This window comes from Aquarana catesbeiana, linkage group LG05 (genome assembly GCF_042186555.1).
Source record: "Aquarana catesbeiana isolate 2022-GZ linkage group LG05, ASM4218655v1, whole genome shotgun sequence".
NCBI classification, from domain to species: domain Eukaryota; kingdom Metazoa; phylum Chordata; class Amphibia; order Anura; family Ranidae; genus Aquarana; species Aquarana catesbeiana.
The window spans coordinates 388560296-388573954 of NC_133328.1; the positions used below are offsets into that span (position 1 = coordinate 388560296).

At 45.6% G+C, this 13659-nt stretch overlaps 1 protein-coding gene across 5 annotated transcripts in view; it reads right to left on the reverse strand.

Moving 5' to 3' along the window:
• MAK (male germ cell associated kinase) overlaps positions 1-13659 on the reverse strand; it is a 131642-nt gene that overhangs the window by 4160 nt on the left and 113823 nt on the right. For 3 of the 5 annotated variants that reach the window (XM_073631046.1, XM_073631049.1, XM_073631047.1), the window contains exons 13-14: positions 12268-12393; positions 9729-9815 (exon numbers count right to left, since the gene is read on the reverse strand). In XM_073631046.1, coding sequence (XP_073487147.1) covers positions 9729-9815; positions 12268-12393 — 213 coding nt within the window. The remainder of the gene's footprint in view (positions 1-9728; positions 9816-12267; positions 12394-13659) is intronic. The other 2 variants (XM_073631050.1, XM_073631051.1) reach the window with 2 other exon arrangements.

Here is a 13659-nt window from a genome sequence, read left to right on the forward strand (position 1 = left end):
TGACCGGGAGGTAAACTATGGTGGCTCATGAGTCAATAAACAGCAGACTTGTCCATAGAGACCAAAGGAAGATGATGGTGCAGCAAAGCCACAGAGATTTGCTGGGGCGTATAGCAGAGCATGAGGCTAGTCTGGCGCTACCTGCATCGATGCATTTCGCACACAACCATGCGCTTTTTCAAGACGTATGACATGAATTATCCCAGTCATTTTAAAGGTAGCAATGTCCAATCAACCACTACCACGTCGTAATACTATTTAGAGGCCATCTTGTGGTGACAAAACATATTGCATTAATTAAAAAGACAAAAGCAAGAAAAGGTAAATCAATAGAAGGATTTTACATATTTGCATAGTTCTTCCACCTAGTACCTTTATCATGTAAAGACTGTGCGAGTAGATAATGCCAAATTCACAATTTTACATCATCACCCATAACCTTAGATGAATGAACTTGGTTACAGTTAAATTTTGATTGTGAATTAGGCTGAGTGAGTGGGGTTTATAAGCCTCTAGATTATCTCAGATTAATGGCTGTACTAAAGTTCAAGGAAAACCTTGAGGCTTGGCTCATTATTTAAGCCATTAGGCTGTAAAGTATTTAGCCTAAAAATCCAAGATTTCTCCTTTTCAAGTAGAACATTGTCATAGTCATCTCTACGAGCTGACAGATCTAGGGCAAAAAATCCCTTGAATCTCAGACCTGTGGATTTACCATCATGGCACAGTATTAAATGTTGTGCCACTGGTGTCTCCTCCTCTGTCGTATACTTTTTAGGTGTTCCTTGATTCTGATTCGAAGTTGACGTTTCGTCTTACCAACATATCATTTTTTGCACAGAGACTCAATAATATACAGTACCTGTGCAGTTGCACAGTTGATAAAGTGTTTGATCTCAAATTCATGTTTTCTTTCAGATTCAATGAACACCGCTAAGCGTTCGACATGACGGCAGACTCCACAGTGACAACAGGGAAACATCCCATTGAGTCTGGGCATGTCGGTGAGCCAATTCATGTTAGGTATTTTTACAAATTCGGACTGGACCAGTGTATCGTCTAGGTTCCTGGCACGTTTTGTTACCGCATGTGGCTAGTTCCTACAATGTCTTCCATGCCACTTAGACGGGTCAGAATGTGCCAGTGATTCCGAAGTATGGAGCCAATCTGGTTCCATTGGGCACCGTACTGTATGATTAGTCTGACCGGTCCCTCTTGTTCACTGGTAGCAGGATCACGGATCGATAAAAGATCCTTTCTTGTTTTAGATCCAGCAATTTTCCTTGCCTGCTTCAGGGCACGATGAGAGTAACCCCTCTCCCTGAATTGCTGATATAACATATCGGACTCACAGCAGTAGTCCTCCTCGGTGGAGCAGTTCCTGCGAATTCTCAGGAACTGGCCCAATGGAATGCCCCTGACGAGGGGTCTAGGGTGGTGACTTTCCGCTGATAGTGGGGTGTTAGCAGCTGTCGCTTTCCTGTAGGTTTTAGTTAGCAATCTGCCATTCTCCAACCTAATGTAGAGATCAAGGAATGATATCTCTTGAGGGTCCACCACAAAAGTAAGATGTATGTTCCGGGAGTTATGGCCTAGCTCATCCATAAATGCTGTCAATTCAGTGGTGGAGCCTTCCCATATCATCAAAATGTCATCAATGTACCTCAGCCAGGTGCGAGCATGGCCAAGGTACATTGACGATCCATATACCACCTCCTTCTCCCACCACCCAAGGTGGAGGCAGGCATAGGCATTTGGATTTTTAGGCTAAATACTTTACAGCCTAATGGCTTAAATGATGAGCTAAGTCTCAAGGTTTTCCTTGAACCTTAGTACAGCCATTAATCTGAGATAATCTAGAGGCTTATAAACCCCACTCACTCTGCCTAATTCACAATCAAAATTTAACTGTAACCAAGTTCATTCATCTAAGGTTATGGGCGATGATGTAAAATTGTGAATTTGGCATTATCTACGCACACAGTCTGTACATGATAAAGGTACTAGGTGGAAGAACAATGCAAATATGTAAAATCCTTATACTGATTTACCTTTTCTTGCTTTTATATTTTTAATTGATGCAATATGTTTTGTCACCACAAGATAGCCTCTAAATAGTATTACGACATGGTAGTGGTTGATTGACATTGGTTCCTTTAAAATGACTGGGATAATTCATGTCATACGTCTTGAAAAGGTGCACTGTTGCGTGTGTGAAATGCATCAACGGAGGTAGCGCCAGACTAGCCTCATGCTCTGCCATACCCCCCAGCAAATCTGTGTGGCTTTGCCGCACCGTCATCTTCCTTTGGTCTCTATGGACAAGTCTGCTGTCTATTGACTCACAAGCCATCTTAGTTTACCTCCCGGTCAGCTGATTGGTCATCTCCTATGCACATTTAGGACACAACGGACTACGCCAGCACTGCCTTGCACGGATACCCTTCAAATATAAACTAATACAGTAGCATTCATTTTTATCTCAGTGATATTTGTGGGGAAGCACGGACCGGACTGAATGAAGACGGCCTCAGACACTGCAACGGAGTGGTGAGAGCCTCCGGGCTGTATCGTGTGTTTGCCGTCCTTCCCCAGACATTTAGCTATTAGCATACTGGTACATCCATGTGAGATGTATATATATATATATATATATATATATATATATATATATATGAAATTCTTGGATTTATATTAATACCACTGTGTACTGGGTGTGCATGTGTATGTGCGCATTGGGCTTTCAGTTCTGGCACCAAATCGTGACGACGTTGTCCAATTGTATGTGTGTGTTTCTTTCTATAGTTGGGTATATTAGAAAATTACTCCACATTAATGTCATTTGGGTCACTTTTAGTGGTTTTTGACATACTATTTAAAGATCAATAAAACTAATTAGACATTTTCAAACGGTATACCGTGGTTGATTCTCCTAATTGCTTTCCCGGGACATCTCTTTATCCCAAACCCTTTTCCAATTTTTCCTGTGATATAAGCTGCTCTCTTACTGCTAAATACCAAGGTTACAGTATTATCTGGTTATGTTTAGTTCTGTCAACCAGTCCTCATAATATAAAATCCTTTTTACCACTAAACTGTATTTCTTTTAAGGAATGTTTCACTTCCAGTGAAAGGAAGAAAAAACAGTTCCTTTTTGTTGACTTTCATCAAGTGACCCCAGTTGTGCCCTTGTGTGTACCTCTGTAGACAGGGTTTCCTTACTGAAATGAAGGCCTTTAAATGCCAACAAATCTATTCATGTTTGGATAATGTAGACATATACCTTTCCTCTCCCAGCTGCTCCTCCTTGCGGTCACCCAACTGTCAGCTGCTGGACATGAAACTGAGCCGTGTCAACGTGTCAAAGGGGGTGGTCCCAGGGAGGTGGGCACTGTCATTGCTATGCTTGTGGTTGTTCCATTACCACAGTGGTGTGCAGCGGTCTTTTATTTCTCCAACAAAATTGATTTTTTTGATCAGGCATGCTTTCCAACAATGGTTTTAATACTATATTAAAGTGGTTGTAAACCCTTACAGACCACTTTTACCTATAGGTAAGCCTAGATTAAGGCTTACCTGCAGGTGCAAGAAATATCTCTTAAACCTACACGGTTTAGGAGATATTTGCAAAAGATAGGCACCGATGTCTGCTAATGCGCTGTAGACAATGGCGCACAGGCGCACTAAGCGTGCCATTTCTAACGGCGATCGTGCCGTTAGTGGCGGCTCCCGCGTGCATGCGGCTCAGGTCAATCACAGCGCCGGAGCCACGATACCCGGAAGGAAGATAGGAGCTGTTCAATTCAGTTACATTTCAAAATAATAAGAACAGTTGATGTTACTTGCAAAACTCAACTTTTCCTTTAAAAAAAGGAACTTGTCCCTGCCCCTCCTTATTCCTGATTAGTCCTGTGCTATTGGTGGACTCGCTGTGCAAAAGGAAGCCCCTGGAGACAGGCGAGGGAAAATAGGATTTTGTACGTACTGTAAAATCCGCTTCACTGAGTTCATTGACAGACACAGCCTTCTTTATTCAGAACGGTGGGGTTATATCATCTCCGCAGGAGCAGGACTAGGCAGAACAAAACACAACCCCTGGCTACGCCCATGGGCTGTCCTCCGTCAACCCCCTCCCTGCTCTAGGTAGTCAGTTTAGTAGCAAGCAGTAATAGAAGTATCAAAAAACTACATAGAGGGGTGGGTGCTGTGTCTGTCAATTAACTCAGAGAAACGGATTTTACAGTAAGTAAAAAAATCCTATTTTCTTATTCGTTCATTGACAGACACAGCCTTCTTTATTCAGAACGGTAGGGACGTCCCAAAGCAGTGCTGAACATGATGGGTGGGACAGAGAAAAATCCCAAGGCTAACAAAAAAGCCAACCAGGTAACAGGAGCTTCACACAGGACAAGCTGAAAACCAATCTGAACGATACCCCTTCAAGAGGGATTAGAACCTCCTAACAGCAGTCTGCAAAAAGCTTGCGGCCAAAAAAGGCACCCGCAGATGCCAACCCATTCACTTCATAGAACTTGTGAAAAATGCGCCACGAACACCTGAAGACAGAAGGCCCAAGACGCACTAGGCGTTCGAGAAGAATGTGCCATAACAGGGAAAGCAGGAACCCGATTCCTGACAGAATAGCCCAGAGTCATCATCTGTCATATCCATCCAGAAGAAGGTCGCAGAAGAAGCAGACAGCCCCTTTCTTGGCCTGTCCGTGAGTACAGAGAGCCTGACCTCCAAAAGACTCAGTGGCTGGCAAATACAACCAAATCCCCCAAACCACATACTGGGCAGATAAGGCAAATTCCTTGGGATGTTTTGCCAGGGACACAAGAAAGGAAACACAATGTCCTTGTTCAAATGGAAACCCAGGGACGGAACTATAGAGAAGGGCGAAGCAGCGCCTAAAAGTGGGTAAGTTGAATGAGAAAATAACGCCACCCTTTTGTACACCCTATGAGCAGAGGTGAAAGCCACCAAGAGGCCAACTTCCGAGACAGAGTAAGCAGTGGAATCTATTTTGAGAGAGGGAGAGAGAGAACGATTCCTGGAGAACCGAAAACACCAAGTTCAGATTCCACAGTGGTAGAAAAAAAATGCACCAGTGGCAACAGACCTCTAACCCCTTGAATAAAGGTACGCACCAGAGAGCGCAAGACCAGGGGATGCTGAAGATGACCACCCAGGCTGACCCCTGGCCCTTCATGGTACTCTAGGCATATTCCTGCTAAACCCCCCATAAATGGGGGTCAGAATTGGAGCCACCTAGAAAGAACAAGGATGAATGCCCGGTGATTCACACCAGGATTTATGCACTCTCCACACCCGGAGGTTAAAACCTCCTAAAAGATGGACTCCCTAGCCATCAACACTGTCGGAACTGTCGCACCTGGCTCAACACAGCCAGGCCGTTAAAACCAGTAACTCTATGGCAGGATGAAAGAACGGCCCTGGGACCATAGATCCTTCTTGAGAGGCAGTCGACAAGGAACGCCGGCGACCAGGCGCACCCGGTCGGCGTACCCAGACCGACTGGACCCATCCGGGGATAACAGAATGACCGGAACCCCCGCAGCCGTGATCCTGCGTAAAAGCCACAACAGAAGCTGGAGAGGAGGAAGGGCACAGGGAAACTCCACTGGCCCCATGGGCCACCAGAGCTGGCAGAGCAACCCGTGACCTTACCAGAAACCTTGGTACCCATCCAGTTGAACTAGGACACCAAGAGAACTACCTCATGAGTGTCCCAGCAGGAACAAACATGAAGAAACACGGCCCAGTGAAGGGCCCATCCGTGGTCCAACCCTCGCCAACTGAGGTATCCACCTGTCAGCATTCCACTCCTTGAATGCATACACTGGAAAAGGGCCGGACGAAACGTTCTGCCCACCGGGGAATACTGGCAATAGCCAGGGCCGCCACAGCCTATTTGACCCGCCCTGGGGAAGGGCATAAGCCATCGTGGTTGCCTTGTCTGACTAGAACCGTACCGGGAGCCCCCGAAGTCGATCCGTCCATGATCCAGCCTTAGCCTGATCGCTTGAAGTTCCAGGATATTACCTGGTAGTCCGGATTCCACCAGAGTACTATGACCCTGAGCAGAGCTCAGTCCCAGGACATCCTACCCGGACCGACTGGCATTGGTGGTCACCCTGTGACAAGGGGAGAAAGGATTTATCCCGCCGAAGAACCGGAGAGCGGGATAAATCCTGGTTTACTAACTCAGCCGAATCTGAATGTCCCGAGACCTCGGGCATTTGTCTCATGCCATAATCTCCCCGAAGGGAGCTTGTATGGAACTGCACAAATGGAATAGTTTCAAAAAGGTAGAAACTCTCAGACCCAACACCCACACGCAGGTCCGCAGAGGGTCTACCTGCTGGACAGAAAAATAAAAAACGCGGCATGCAACTTCTGGAATTTGTCCAAGAGAAGAAAACACGCTGGCCAGAGCTCGGGCTTAGATAATCCGACGTTCTGGAAGGACCCAAGCAGACTTCAGATAGTATAGATGCCTACTGAAATCAGTCAAGGTCTGTATAGAAACTATATTGCCCCTCGGGGTAGCCGAGGAGTGGCAGAAGAAGACTGTACAGGCAGCTGGGACCGCAAACCCCCACAGATGCAACCACTCCCAATCCGGGGCCAACGCCTTGCGAATACCCGAGGAGCGGTGGCCAGACTATGCGCTGATCATGCGCCGCACCCACAGCAAAACGGAGGAAGTGCTGGAGTTGGGCACATAACGGAATGCGTAAACAAGCATTCGTGATGTCGATAGAAACCAGAAGGTCCCCATGATGAATGGGTGCTACCACCGTGCTAAAGGACTCCGTCCTGACATTCTGTACCCACACAAGGCAGGTCAGGGCCTTAAACTGTTCCCGACACGGGAACCGTGACAACCACATTCTGCAGCAACGGAGCTTGCACACCCTCTGCGGAGAACAGCAAGCGGTCCGGCAGTAGATGCCCATTGGAAGTATTGACATCCAGGGTAGCCCCCAAAATACCTGTCTAAGCACCACTAAGGAGACCTTAGAAGCTCAGCAACCAGGGGAACTACGGCCAAGAGGCGTAGCTGACATACTTCAGTGCCTAGACCATAGGTCCGGCAATGCAGCAAAGGAATTCCCAAATGGGTACCTCACAGTAAGCGTTTTTTTTTTTTTTAGAAACACAAAATGCACTTTAGACCCTCCCAGTCTTCAAGGACAATATTGTCAAGATAAGAGGGAACGATTTCGCTGCGCAAGACGGCTTATGAGGCATCGGCTCTCCGCTGCAGCCGCCTCTGCATCCCCCATCTTAAAAGGTTCCTGCACAGATGTAATAAGTGCGATAACCAGCGCTTTTTCGTGCCCTACTGCAGTCATCCTCACTCCCTGACAAGATAGGGAGCGTGGTCACCACCCCGCAAGGTGGGCCACATCCTCAGAGCCAGATAGGAGACAGAGGGGGAGGGGAGGGTAGGGGTGCCATATACTAGGCTATATGCCTAAGCGCTACCCCAAAAAACACAGGGGGGGCCACTAACTGGACCCCCCCGCCCGAGGTCCTCATATGGGATGTCGACCGAGGCCCCTCACAGGGAGCACAGACCAAGGCCCCTTTACAGGGGCACAAAACAGAGCCCCTAACAGGGGACGCAGACCGGGGCCCCTCACAGGGGGCGCAGACCGGGGGCCCCTCACAGGGGGCAAATACCGGGGCCTCTCACAGGGGGCGCAGACCAGAGGCCCCTCACAGGGGGCAAAAACCAGGGCCCCTCACAGGGGGCGCAAACCGGGTCCCTTCACAGGGGGCGCAAACCTGGGCCCCTCACAGGGGGCGCAAACCTGGGCCCCTCACAGGGGGCGCAAACCGGGTCCCTTCACAGGGAGCGCAAACCTGGGCCCCTCACAGGGGGCGCAAACCTGGGCCCCTCACAGGGGGCGCAAACCAGGGCCCCTCACAGAGGACACATTCCGGGGCCCCTTACAGGGGGCACATATCAGGGCCCCACACAGGGGTGCTGATCCAGGAGGCCACAGAAGCCATGGCCCAATAGGTACAAAAATGTGGGCCAGTAGGCCGCAAAAGCCGCGGGCTAAATTTTGGCCGCCCGCCGTGAGCGCGCGGCCCACGGTGGGACCGGACCACCTGACCGGACAGCCGATCGGTAGGCCTAAACTTTCGGACCTCCAGCCGGTAGGCCAAAGGGCCGCGAGTGCGGTAGGCCGCAAAGCCGCGGCCTAAATTTTCGGTTGCGAGTACGGTAGGCCGCATAGCCGTGACCTAAATTTTCAGCCACTGGCCACGAGTGCGGTAGGCCGCAGAGCCGCGGCCTAAATTTTCGGCTGCGAGGGCAGCCCCCCACCTGGTAGGCCGCAAAGCCGCGGCCTAAATTACGGCAGCCACTCACCTCCCAGGCCCAACCCTAGATGCCCCCCCCAGTAACAACCCGAAGTTGGAAAAGGGGAACCATGTCCCAAAGCCCCTAGGCTGGGAGCCTGGGCCTCAACAGGGGACCCCTTACCTCTCCAGCGAAAAGCACGGGTAATGCTCCCAGACAGATACTCCTCGCCACCGAAGTGGGGGGGGGCTGTCGGCCATGAGAAACGCTGCGACATAGGATGAGACCCGGTCGTATGCGACCCGCGAGACGTTTAACTCGTAGGGCCAGCCCCTGTCCAGTGGAGCTATGTCGCTGAAAAAATCCAGGAAAAAGAGAAAATAACAAAACAAAAAAATTCCCAGGAATAGAGATCCCAGCAGGGAACTAGGACCTTACTCCTGACTAGGCAGAAAAAAAACTGAATACCTAAAGCAGGGAGGCAGTCATATACTGATGGAGGACAGCCCATGGGCATAGCTAGGGGTTGTTTTTTGTTCTGCCTAGTCCTACTCCTGCAGAGATGATATAACCCTACCGTTCTGAATAAAGAAGGCTGTGTCTGTCAGTGAACTAATGAGAAAGACAAAGTTTGACTTTACAGGAAAAGTCAAGGTTTGGATATAAGTTTTGTCACCTATGGATCATTGGATCGGCTGATAATTTTTCCATGCTGTTTTCACTGAAGGAAACCTCTGCTTATGTACTTTCACCTTCTTTTGAATTATCCAGGTTTGCAAAATTCTTACTCTAGCACTGATCTAAGCCAAATATTTCTATGTATGTATATTTATAATGTGACATTTCTGAAATCTCAGGATGATGATTTAGGCCTCATTCACATGAGGCGGACTCCGTTTCCACGGATCCCGCCTCGGTCCGCCGGCTCAGCGGAGATCTCTCAGTTGATCTCCGCTGAGCCGATGGATGACAGGTCCCTCTCTGCTCACTGAGCGGGGAGGGGCTTGTCAGGTGCCGCTGCTGCCTATGGAGGGATCGGATGAAAACGGACAGCATGTGCGTTTTTGTCAGATCTCACCAGATCTGATCCGCCATCCATGGATCCGGACGTAGGGCCATCCATCTGCTTTTAGCGGATCGGACGGGGTTGGATGTCAGCGGACATGTCTCCGCTGACATCCGTCGCTCCATAGGCTAACATGGAGCGCCCGTTCAGGTACGCCGTCAAAACTGACAGGCGGACCTGAACGGTCCGATCGTGTGAAAGGGGCCTTCAACTAAAAAATAAATAAATAAAATATATTTGTATCAAATCTTTCTAAAAATACATAATGACAAGAACAGAACTAAGGAAAGAGGGAATTAAAATAGACAGAGTGACGATTACCTGAGCTATTCTCAGTGACTACCTTTGGGCAGGTGGGTTTAGGTTTAATAATTTTTGGTTTACCGTTAACAGCATCAATGGGTAAAGCTAAAGGAGGAATTAAAAAGGACAGAAAAAAATAAAAAATAAAAGTTGAAGACAGAATGAATAGTAGAAATAGAAGACAAAGAAAATGCTGTGCAGTAGTTAGAACTATTTGAAAACATGTCTGAATATGATGTCAATCAACAGTTTTCATACATATAAAAACATAACCTAGAAATTGTAGTTGATATAAGTGTTTTCCTTAGCTATTCCCACCATTGGCTTTACCCACTTCAAAAGGACCCCTACATACAGGCAACCAATGTACTTAAAATGCTGGGGGACACCACATCCTATATTGTAGCAAAGTACAATGTATTTGGTCTGAGCAGCCATCCTACAGCACATTGCAATAGGTTTTAAACTGTGCAAATATATGCAAGGAAGTGCAAGAAAATACAGTCTTGTAAATCCCAATAAAACATTGTAGTACATATATACTTGGGCTGCTTACACTATTCAACTACTTTTCATGTGTGCTACACTCAGGACTAAGCCAAACTAGGAGATAGGGTTACTACAAGGGCCTCTGTTCATGGACTTTGGGCTGTGTCAATGATCTAGTTTTAGACAACAGTTTAAAGTGGAACTAAGCCCTCCTATCGTTTTCAGCCAAGTAAGCTGCCATTTTAGCCTCTGTTTGATCTTCAGTTGCCATGATGCTGCACATGTGATCAGTTATGATGCCAGCCATTTACTGATTTGACAGTATGGTTGGGAATACAAGCACGTGTCACAGTTCCATTCCCAACACTATTAAATTGATGGCTTTAGTTCCACTTTAAGATCCTTCTGAGATCATTCAAAATTCATTGACAGGCGCATTCAACCTGATTTGACCTCATTTTAACCTGTTTCAAGCTGCTTTTGCATTCCCATAGACTTCTATGGGGAATGAAACATTTATGACCTGAACAAAGGTGACACAAGCCCTTACTCTAGCCCAGACGGGGGCTAAGAAAATAGACCTTGTTCTAGAATCTTGTTTGATATTTGACATGCTTCGAAAAAGGGTCATCATTAGTGGCAGCTTTGGAGGTCACACTTTGCTCTTCCTCTACTGATTGTTGGGCCTAATTTGTGAAGTTACCAGTAGATATTACTAGACAGGCCACATGCAGAGGCTCTGACAAACTGCCCTATTATGCTGGCCATCAAATGTAAATAAAATCAACCATTAAAGCCAATTATAAAGTATACCATTAGGCAAACTTTTTTTTCTCCATTTGGCTAGCATGGAGATGGGTAAGAATCTGTTGGGTTTTTATTTCTGTGTCCCCATTGAGAAGATTTACTCTCACCACTTGTAATGGAAACCACTGCTACTGGGAGACAAGGCAAGTGCAAATCCAAAATGTTACAGTCATCACTAGTACAGGAATAGAGGGGATATTTTCCATTGGAGACACTTGTTCCATTCACAAATGCCAAAGTTTGAATTTCCCCAAATATGAGGAAAAGTAGCACTTTCATGTTGTGTTTCTGTTAACAGTAAATCCTGGGAAATCTCCCTCATGGGGATACAAAGGGAGCAATAAAAATCTGACGGGTTTTATTTCTTCCCTACTCTATCCAAAGATATAAAATTGCTGGGTGATACACGCACCGCACAGTCCACTTGCAAGTTTTTAAGATTTGCCAACCCATCAAATCCCTTTCACACCATTTGATGGTTGAAAACAACTGAATCAGTAGTGAAAGATGATCAAACTGATTCGATCAGAGCATCAAAATGATTGTTTCATCAAACTTATCAGATTGAGAACTAGATAACCATCATAAGATGAATAAGCAAGATTGAGCTTTTCTGTTAGAAGTTTAAATGTTGATTAGTTTATGAAATGTAACAATTTATGTATTATACTACTGCGACTATTTCTTTGCTGAATGTACAAGGACCCTGGATAAATTGATGCAACCTAAGGCCCATTTCACACTGATCAGTTTTTCCTCCATTTTTGCCTTACCAAAGCGGAAGAAAAATGCATGACCATTAAATCCTACAGGGCTCTACACACCAGTCAGTTGTGTTTTTAAAAGTCCTGTTTGCTGCATTCTTGGTACATGGTTGGTGCACTAAAAAAAATGCACCAAAAACACACCTCCCCACTGAAATTAATGCCAAACGCTTTAAAAATGCTGCAAAAACACGGTTGCTTTTTTGGTGTCCCATCACTTTTTTCAAAGGTGCAAAATTCACCAGAAACGTGGCAAAAACACATATGCAATTTTACTGTGTTTTTTCAATAGAGCAGTATGAAAGCAACCTAATGCACTTGTTTACTATCAGTAGGATTCCAGATAGCCCCCCTGCCCTGAACTGTATCTGAGTGTAGCAAGATTTTCAAGACAGCTGGATTGGCCGGATTATCTGGAACTCACATGTACTGGTCCATACACCATACCTCTCTGTCTATTGCCTTTATGGAAATATTTTTCACACACAAAATCTTACTTGTAGTTGGTGCAATCGCTGCAAGCTGTATCCTCTGTCCTGCTGATCCAACCTCCTTCTTGTAAAAAGAAGGAATGTATCCTCCTGTGGTGTTGTATGTAGGGCCAGCAAATCCCGCCAGTGTACCTGGAAAGAGGAATTAAACTATTACACGACAGTATCTTCTAAGATATTGATTTTTTTAAGCTACCATTTAATGGATATGTATGGTATTTGTTATGTCTTTTCATTGGCTTATGTTGGTTATGACACTCCCAGTGTATGCAAATCCCCAGATATGAACAGAAACTAATGAACAAAGTCAACTAAACAACTAAATTTAGGTAATGTCTGCTTTAAATGCCCATGTGATCTACAGTATATCTGGTGATATTCTCTTTTGTGAGTTATAACATTTATATAATTTGTAGAATAGTTCACAGTACCAGACTGATAAAATAATAGTTGTTTGCTCCTATCTATTAGTTCTGAATTAGGTCACTAAATACTTTGATAAATCTTGTAGCATGTTTGCAGAACAAAATCTCATAGTAAATTTTGAGAGCAAATCTGGGTAAATTAGTCTTAAACATTCTACACAAAATTGAGAGGTCATATAGTACAGACTCATCCACCTTACCAAATGCTCAGTGTCCATCACCTCTCTGCCAATCCCTCAACTGCTTTCTGCCCACCCAATGAAAAAAAAATCTAAATACTAACAACATACAAGGCCATCCACAACTCTGCTCCGAGCTACATCAACAATCTCAACTCAAAATATCACAAAACTGTCCTCTTTACTCCTCCCAAGACCTCCTGCTCTCTTTTCCCCTCATCACCTCCTCCCATGCTCAGGTCCAGGACTTCTCCAGAGGCTCTCCCATTTTCTGGAGCTCCCTACCACAAACTGTCTGGCTATACCCTATTCTGTCAGCCTTTAGGCGACCCTGAAAATTCATCACTTTAGGGAGGCCTATCCTGTCTCTACCTAACAAACTAAAAAGCACTTTCTTCATCAGTTTATTCCTCATAGTTATTTCTGCTTTGTATCACTTGACCATCCCTTTTAGATTATAAGCTCCTATGAGCAGAGCCCCCTAACCCTCGTATTAAATTGTATCGTAACTGTACTGTCTCCCTTTATTTTGTAAGTGTAAACATTTGGCGCTATATAAATTCCTCATAATAATATAATAATAGTATGACATGGGATTATGTGCCTTATTTAATTGACAAGGTGTAAATGCATTGGCATTATACAAATATGGTATGCACACTCCTATTGTCATTATTATAGTTTATGTAAAGCCTTACAATTAACTTCTTGTTCTCTTACTTGCTTGGTCACTTAAAATACAGTTAAAAGTGTTTTATTATTGTAGCACCCTCATCCTAAAACAGGACTACGGG